Source organism: Polyodon spathula, chromosome 12, assembly GCF_017654505.1.
Source record: "Polyodon spathula isolate WHYD16114869_AA chromosome 12, ASM1765450v1, whole genome shotgun sequence".
In the NCBI taxonomy this organism is placed as follows: Eukaryota; Metazoa; Chordata; class Actinopteri; order Acipenseriformes; family Polyodontidae; genus Polyodon; species Polyodon spathula.
The window spans coordinates 42,081,615-42,091,225 of record NC_054545.1 but is presented as its reverse complement, the minus strand read 5'-3'; the positions used below and the strand labels follow the sequence as shown (position 1 = coordinate 42,091,225).

Sequence of the window (9,611 nt, the reverse complement as noted above, 5' to 3'; positions counted from 1 at the left end):
TCTATAGATGTTTGCAATCTGAGTTTTTCACATACCTGCCTATACCCCAGTCCACAGTGTGTGTGTGTGATATATATATATTATATATTATCATCTTGGTACTTTGATATTTGTGTCAACATGTAAGAAATTTGGTACTACACTGGTCTACCTTTGTGAATTTGTTTTAAAAACAGGACATCAGGTTGACTGATGGGTTGGTATCTACTAGAAGGACATGCCCCAAACCTGCAAAAGACAACCACATGGAATATTTTGCTATACCGACTTCAGCCGATCTAAACTTTAGATCTAACCCTAGGGTCTGTAGGTGTGAATCATACATTTCGTGCTGTGCTATGTATAATCCAGTTGTGTATTTCTGATAAAGTGCTACTACATGGGTAAACATGTAAGGCTTTACATACTATAATTACGGAAATTACTTTCTTACCAGTATTAGCAATTTGCATGGTGATACATTATGAAACTACTTCTATTCATTCCCAGTTGTTTAAATCATGTAAATGAAGCATTTATTTCTCTTTGTTACATCCATAGTATCAGTTTGGATTACACCTCTTCAAGGTCATTTTTATTGAAGGTCTGGTACGTGGATCAAATCAGTAGCACTTTTGTAATATTTTGATTTCTTCCTTATTTTAACTGTATAACTTTGTTCAGAAGTCTATTTGCAAAGCATGCTTCTTTTAATTTTTTGTCATTGATAATGCGTTTTTTTTAATTAGCACTTTTAGCGGTACTTTTTTTTTTTTTTTACGTATTATTCTTTCACCCAAACATATTTCAAATAATTGAATGTGTTACTGTGTTTGTGTTTATGATAGAAGACATGTCTATCTTGTATTAATGTACCATCAAAACACTTGTCAATGATTTCTCATAGTTTTTAAATAATATCAAATCTGAATGCCCTGGTCTGGGGTGCCCAGAATCAAAGTCTGTCACACGGTGGATTATTTCTAATCCACTCTTAAAGTTGTGTAAACTATAAATGCCACTAGAAAAGCGGCAGGTCCTGCCAAATAATTGGAGAAGAAAATGTTTGATTCAGTTATATTCTCAATTTAGAGTTTGCAAAAAATAATAAACCAATTTGATATTACTGTGCTACAGTTAAATATTAGTTGTCCAACAATAATGGTTAGCTTGTTTACCAAGGATAATAAAGCTGTTAAATACCATGTCCACTTGCCAACATGCTGTAAATGCACACAAACAAATGAACTGATGCTGCATGACAGTTCTTATAAAATACAGTGCCAAATTGTTTATAAAATGTTATTTCAGTATGCAGGTGTAACGGGCAGTGTTGTGTGATACAGTGCCATTACCAGTTCACTCAAGCCCCCTGTCGGCGAGATGAGACAGGGTTAAAAGTTCTAAAACCGCGGGTGCAAGGAAGCCCGGCTCTTGCACTGTGGTTTGGATGCTGGCTTGCGGTGCGTGCGATCAGCGGGTCGCACCTAGCCTCTGTCCTGCTACACAGGCTTCTTACTTGATTTATTACACACCTTTACTCCTTCTCTGACTATACTTGTATCTTTTGCTAGAGCCTTCTAAAGAAACATTCAAGACGTTTACTCTTTGAAACATTAACAGTTTTATTTTCCTTTGTTTACTTTGCACTTTAGCAAAAAAAAAAAAAAAAAAAAAAAGATTCACATAATTTGAAGGATGCTGTGAGGTTTCCTCAAAGAATTTGACATGCACCTAACCACCACCAAATTACAGTACTGCAGAACATAATTTTCAATTACAATCATATTTATTATTTAAAAAATTGCTGTACTGTTTCAGATATGTATTCAATATAGTACTTGCACGGTTTCTATTTACAGTAATTTGTGTATTTTGATGCTGTAAACATGTACTATTGTTACTGAAATTCACCTTGAATGTTATATTTTGTTTTGCAATAGGTTTGTGTAGGCAAATAAAATAGCTTATCAGCACATGGGTTCAGAGTTTTTTTTTATTACAGGGACTAAACAAGAAAAAATTTTGCTCTGTATTTTTATGCACTGTATTGGGTAACATTTTAGCGAAACAATATATATGAGCATCAAAAGAAACATTTATTTAAAAAAAAAAGGTATATAAATGATGGACATTGACGTAATGTTTTTGGTTTCTTTTTAATGACTCGATCATTCATCCTTGACAATGACACGCTTGAGTTACTATGACTGAAGCATATGCATTCAAACACCTAATTAGACAGACAGTTGATTAGAGTGATTGGAGTGATTTCATGCAATCGACGTGTTGGAGGCTGGACCAGGGCAGCGTACTGTGGCTCGTCGTCTTGGGTGTTCACAGCCAGCAATTTCAAACCTGGCAAGACGGTATAACCAGACACTCTGTCAATGACAGGCCACAAACTGGGAGACCAAGAGTCACACCACCTGCCCAAGATCAACAGATCATTTTGCAGTATCTCTGTGATGTCAATTGTTAATCAGCACAATAAAAAGTCATTGCACCTGCTCTAAAACAGCGTTTGGCATTTTTCGATCGCATCAAGTGAATTCTATCCAAATATAAGTGATACGTTTCTTTTGATGCTCAGTATATAACAACAGAATTGGCAGATGTAAATCCTATTGCTTCTCAAATCCACTTCCATTTAATGATGGGTTATTGTGTTTTCCAATAAAATTCATCCAAATGAGTTACCCAAAAAACATATACATTAAGGATTTCCAGTCTTTGAGTTTGCATGTAGTGCATATCTTACCAGTAAACACTGATTGTGGGTATAATGCTACTAAACTTCTGATACACTGTTTACCAAAAGATTGCATTTTATTTTGAAACCACTGAAGTAGTACAGTTTTTACAATAAGTACTGCTGGCATACCAACCCCACTGGCTCAGAGGCCACTAACTAAACAGCACACTTCAAAACAAAATATATTTTTACCATATAAAGATTACATTATGTAATATTTTTTTGTGAATGCATGCGTGTCTTTCGTAGTAGTAGCCGCTAAAAACAATTCTAAACACATCCAAAATGAAATGAAATGATATATACATTATACAAATTCCAAGCACCATTTTACATCTGTTTTCATGGCAGTACTGAAAAGTACAATTGCAAAGAAAAAAAAACAACAATTAAAAAAAATTATATTTTATATATATAAAAAAATATATATATATATATTATATATATATATATATATATATATATATAATTTCCACATTTCTGTACTTTCTTAAAGTCAATTTTAACAATTATAAATAAAATTACAAATATGTTTGATTATCTGTAATTAAAGATAACTTGCCCTTAGTTTCATCATAGCAATTAGTTTGGCTATTGTAACCTATAATATATAAAATAGGCTTCCACAGTTAAAATACAGATGCCATAGATTCTAAAGACAGATAATGAGACTATACATTTACATTTTTTTAAATCATTTTACAGAAAATATATATTTTTAAGAAAAATACAAAAAGTGCAGTGTTTTTTATGAAATAGTGTTGCGTATACAGAATAATATTTTTCGTTCGCTTGCTTGTTTTTAGAAAAGTCCTTTGCTTTTTTTCAGGTTAATTTGTTTCCAGTTCGGAAGAGAGTTGAATTCATCTCTCTTCATCTCCAAAACTCTCTACAAAAAAAATTAACAATAAACAATTAGTAAAAAAAAAAACACAGTATAGCCATTACAAAAAGAGAATAGTTCAAAAGTCACCATATGGCTGAGAAAAAAGCAGCAATATACAGCAATGAAACAGGTAACGACAGAAGAACATGGGGAAGAAATGGTATAGATGAGACCTTATGTCACAGCATCAAACACAGAGCGGATTGACATGGACGCAAAATAACAACCGACTGAAGAGTCTGCAAATTTGTTATGCTGTCGTTCACCATGAAGAGTTTTAACTCCTGTGCTCTGCTGTGTAAAATACCATCCCAAGAAAACAATTCCTTATATAAACAACACCTGGGAGTCAATGTCCCAACCATATCAGCTTCGTCTGATGTCCACAGTTGCTGCTGTACTTACCAAATGTCAAATAAATAAATAACTTTTTCCATGGCAAATATGTATTAATATTCAAGTGACTTTTCTGTCAAATGACTATTAATGTATATCCCACCCTATCAATTATAGCTTTTATTAGCTTAAAATGCAACCTATTATTTAATACTTGGATTCCAGTCATGTAGTCATATGTCAGTTACGTTGTGTCTGTATTATATTTATTTGAATTAGTGGTGCAATCGGCATCCTCATTTCGTATTGGATTACCATATAGACATTTATCAATGATAACGATGCAGTGACGTTTTATTTTTCAAAATAAAAGAGCAAACATTATGATTTTTTTTTAACAGAAGATCCAATAACTAAAAACACTGTTGTGCATAACAGTTAAACAAAAAGGCACAACTTATATTCAAATTAGAACACTAATGATTATTACAAAAAAATAAATACAAAAGGGCTTTTTAACAACTGAGAAGAATATGCGTGAGTCTGCATCAGATTTAACATTGTAATAATAATAAAAAATACTATATTTTATAAAATATAAAATACTATATAGTATATAGTACTTTCTATAAGTAATTTCTACCTGAACTATGGTTGAAATCCTGACTAATTTAACTATCAAACTAAATTCAGCTTTTTTTTTTATACAAACACAACATGGTTTGAAACAAAAGATGGTAAATCGATAGATTTAACAGATTTAAAACAAATAAAAACCAAAAAAAAAAAAACTATTGCCTTAATTTTACAGGTAAAAATAATTAAAATAAATGTAACCACAGTAGAGATCAGACCTGCATGTCAGCTGCCCTCTATCGCATCATCGCACTGCACCTTTTTCAACCAGCTACATAGCACAGTTCAGCCAAATATAAGCCAGAATACAGAAACAGATGCGCCATCTGCTTGGAAAGTAGCACTTGTGTGATGTAACAATGGTTAGACCTTGTACACACACACAGCCTAAATGTGACTTGCGAGTTCACCTTTTGCTCTTAATATGGTACAATTTAAGTATGCACACACAGTTCAGTTACTGTGTGTGTGTGTATTAAACTGCACTAAAACAACCACAGTAGGTGCTCATTAATTTCTGTGCAAGTAATGATGTCACCTTTATCAGACATTTCTGCGTGACAAACATGGCTAATATATATATATATATATATATATATATATATATATATATATATATATATATATATATATATATATATATATATATATATATTTATGATGATGAGCCAAGTTGATTTTGTAATATTGTTGAACAGTAAATTCATAACAATAGTAAATAGTTCATACATATAATATACTTTTTATTTAAGTAAAGTACAGTTGTATAATATTCTGTTATAAGAAAACAAAAAAAAAGTTTGCAACTTAAACAAACAAACAATATGAAACGCCACAGTGCTGCCACAACTCGTTTTTCCACTGATCCCAAACGTCTCATCTGTGTGTTTTGGCACTGCAGGAAATGTCTCAGTAAATGACAAAGACGCATATACGACTCCTTAAACATGCGTAAATTTTTAATCCAGTCATTTGGAGGCCGCTCAAGTCGTTCCCACCAGCCTTCTGGTCGGAAAATGGTAATGCAAATCGTCAGCATTGTACTTAGCAGTGCAGAAAAAGCAAAGCGGCGTTCTCCACTGGTTATGCAGAAAAGCATAGCTGTGCTTGACGAGCTCTCCATCAATTACGTACAGTACTTTCTTCAAAAAGCATGAACAAAATCACAGGCTCCATGCTGCAGCCACACAAACCTAACGAATGTTGTGTAATGGTGGCCCGAGTTCAGTGGTTTGTTTAAACAGGGAGCGCAATCACTTCAGTAATGAAAGGTGTGTGCATAACAAACAAACACAGCGAGTGAAATTTGTTAATACAATCGCGCTAACCACACCAACTCCTTCAAATATCAATTAACAAATAACACAAATTTGCACTGTTATACAGTAGCTCTCTGAACACTTACCTGGAAGTCCTCATTGGACAGGTAGATTTCCAGTTTGAGTGGGTCAACTCCTTCGGGGAGCGGTTTAGCTTGAAGTTCTTCCAAGGAGTACTGAGTTTTGCATAACCGGGCGAGCGCATCCTGCACCAGAATAACCTTGCTTCGATCAGCCTTCGCCTGCAAGTGGAAATCAGTTCGAGATTTGAGGATTTCAATATAGTATACCATGCTTAACAAACTGGTTTTGCCCCAAAATATTTAAAATCAAGCTCTGTTTCATTAAAGAGTTGCAGAGAACAAGTTAGAAATGGTGAGACACATTCATAAAAAAACAAAACAAAAAAAACAATGGCAACATCATGGGTATTCTGCTAGTTTCTGATGGTTCACTTTGCTTTTAAATTGCATAGATATGCCTACATCTACTGTAAAGTGGGGCTGATGCACAAATCTAAAATCATTGATGCTAAAGCTGTCAAAAATACAATATAAAACCGGATACATTCTGAAAGACTAATATAAATAACATAATACATTTTTTATTTCTCAGGGACAGGACCTTAAACAACCAACACAATAATACAGTTTAAGCTAATTTACAATGGTTGTTCCTGCACTTGTTTGTACTGAGCACCTTTACATAAAAATGACTAAATTCAAAGTTAGCATAGGTACCCCCATTTTTTCCACTGAGTTTCTTATGGGATGAACATAAATGAATGTTGATGTTTTCACTTTTAGACAATAATGGAAAAACCCGCTCTTTACCTGACTCATGATGTCAGGGCTGGTCTCCCACTTGGGGAAGATGTTGGTGAAGGTAAGTGGCTCTGCACCAGCGTGGATCAGGTAGGCTCTGGGAGGGCGTCTGGGATTCTTCTCTGTGGAAGAACCAAAATGATAACAAACGTTTAGTTATCATAATAATCCTGGTTTCCCGAAATAGAAACGTAACCATTACGGAATGGGTATTTACCTCCTAAAGACCTGAATCCTGAATATTGTATACCAAAGCTGCTCCTTTGAGCCTGTGACGCAGTCGTGACCATCCCCGAGGGATAAAAAGGACTGCGTTCGCAGTCCTTTCAGCGTCATTTTTTCAGACAACAGTTCAGACATGGCAATGATAGAGTTAATGCAAGATTGTTTATCACAAATGATGAATGGCCCAAATAGATAGAATTCATGTCTAGATTTGGTATTAACAAACAATGAGGCAAGGATACACCTTGAATAAGTGTGTACCACTAGAAATAAGTGCCCACAATATGATAGAGTTTGTGGCAAATAAATCAAGGGCAGTACATAAATCAAAGACAATGATATACAATATCAGGACAGCAGATTATAAAGGAAAGCAACAGCAACTTCTAAACATAGTGGGAAAGAATACTAATAGATAATGAAGTTGAAAACAAATAGATTAAATTTAGGGATATAATGTTACAATTCCAAGATAAATTCATGAGAGAGTTTCTGGGTCTTTAGGAGGTAAACACCCATGCGGTAATGGACACATTTTGTACTTGAAAGGGAACCACAGTATACAACACAATGAGCAAGATTCACTAAACCAGTGTCATTACCAACACACATTGAGATGATTAAAGGGTTACTGCTGCTGTCATCCAGGGATGAATGCAGCCCCATTTAAGAACCATACAAAGCTTATCTAATAGTTCTGTATAAATGCTTCCACCTGGCTTTGATGTTGCAATGAGATATTATAATTAGTCAGAACTGGCTTATGTGAGGGGCTCCTGAGATGCGTGTGTCCATCTTTGTCTCTCCCAAGTCAGTGCGGGGATGGCAGCAGTGAGCCAGGCTGAAATAAAAATAACTGGGCTTTCCAAATTGGGGAGAAAATGAGAAAGAATAATTGCTGATACCAAATAATTAAAAAAAAAAAATTGGCTTATGTGGATTTATGTATTTAGGCTTGACATATTCCCTTGAGTTGAATACAGTGAATCAATTAAAAGATAAAAGGAGGATGTCAGGCAGATTTTAATTTCCCAGGATTTAACCCTGTTACACCTGGCACGTTTCCCACAGCCCTGCCAATCACCCACTGAATCCCTGCCGCCTGGTAATCTTGTGTCGTAAAAAAGAGGGACTTTATTGTGTTTCTACAAACCTTTGCAGTACTGCAGCACAGTCTCCATGGCACATTTCCTCTCCAAGTCCCAGCGGATCTGTGCAGAGCCTGTTTCCTCAGTGTCAACTGGCTGCCATCCTTGCCACAGGTACACCTCCATGCGGTTATCGAGCAGGAACAAAGCTGTGAGAAACATGACGACAGCTACAGTGATTCATCAAGTCCATTCGCCAACATTACCACTGTGTGCAACTTATTTGGGGTTTCCTTAGGTGGCTGGGAAACGTGTTGGTGTGTAGTCACATCACTGCTTCAGATATAAAGCACCATTACTGCTATAAAAAACCAAAAGAAAAGATTTCCAGCCCAGGATCTTAACTACTACACAAAAAGATCTGCTTGGTTAAACAGCCAGACTTTTTTCTTTCAGCATTATCCAACACGGGTTGTTCATGCACCGACTCTCAACAGCAGTTTTTAGGATTTTGGCCAGTAAGAAACAAGTCTGTTATAAACTCCACAGTGCTCTGTCTAGGACTGGCAGCAGAGCCTGTTCTGACCTGGCTGCTTCGTGGAGTACAGGTTGTCTTGCAGAAACGGCATGGCCATCACAGTGTTAGAGACCCAGGCCTGGCTCAGCTGCTCCTCCGCAATGAATTCTCCTGAAGAACCACTCATTCGGAACAGCCGAGGTGTGAAGTTATATTTACCAGGGTCTGACAAAGAGACAAAGTACATACAGTACGAGTCAGTGCGACATAGTCTTTATACAGAACAGATACAGGGGAATTCATCACCACACAACCTTGGTACACAGAGCATTCAATGAATGCAATCATCTGTAGAAAGACTACATACTGTATTGAACAAGACAATATGCATGTTAATGTTTTATGAATGTAATGATCTTTGTATAGGTTTGTTGCAAAGGTACCCAATAATAAATCGAGCATAACATGCAAATCATTATTTTATGGACCTTTAACACATGGGGCAGGATTTTCAAAAGGTCTTAAATTATAACTCCAGTGTTTATCAAGAGATCGTTATGTAGCACTGATTTTGGCATTTCCAAGCGGTTGTTATGCCTATTTTATTATTAAATAATCAAGCAAATGTGATTTACAAAATTATGTTGATTTACGAAATAAGGTTAATATCTTAATGAGCATTGCTTCTTGCGACTATTTCTTTTGTTTGCGTGGGAATGTAAAAGCAAATCCGTGTTAATTGTCATAATTTATCAGTAGTTAATTTGCACTTGTAAAAAGAGGGTTTTAATTGGCGAAAAACTATATAACTCACCTTGAAACAGAAACGTAACAGACCACGGCTGTAACACAGACAATACACAGAGTGTGCAAGACCAGAGTTCATTTCTTACAGACTACCTAGATAATTCAATATTTGTAGTTATGAAAGTATTTTAGGCCTTTCTATACTTGTGGTTATGAATGAGATTTATTCACTTCTTTTAACCTTACAGAACGTTTGTTGTATTGCTAAAATGATATACCGTTAACTGCACCCAGTGTAA

General features: G+C 35.3%; 1 protein-coding gene across 1 annotated transcript in view; it reads right to left on the bottom strand.

The window, feature by feature from the left end:
• Positions 1–3,256: 3,256 nt before the first annotated feature.
• LOC121324898 (supervillin-like) overlaps positions 3,257–9,611 on the bottom strand; it is an 84,654-nt gene continuing 78,299 nt past the window's right edge. Inside the window, exons 30-34 of the mRNA XM_041267099.1 lie at positions 8,635–8,790; positions 8,114–8,257; positions 6,745–6,857; positions 5,998–6,153; positions 3,257–3,623 (exon numbers count right to left, since the gene is read on the bottom strand). Of these exons, the coding sequence (XP_041123033.1) occupies positions 3,537–3,623; positions 5,998–6,153; positions 6,745–6,857; positions 8,114–8,257; positions 8,635–8,790 (656 nt within the window). The 3' untranslated portion in view covers positions 3,257–3,536. The remainder of the gene's footprint in view (positions 3,624–5,997; positions 6,154–6,744; positions 6,858–8,113; positions 8,258–8,634; positions 8,791–9,611) is intronic.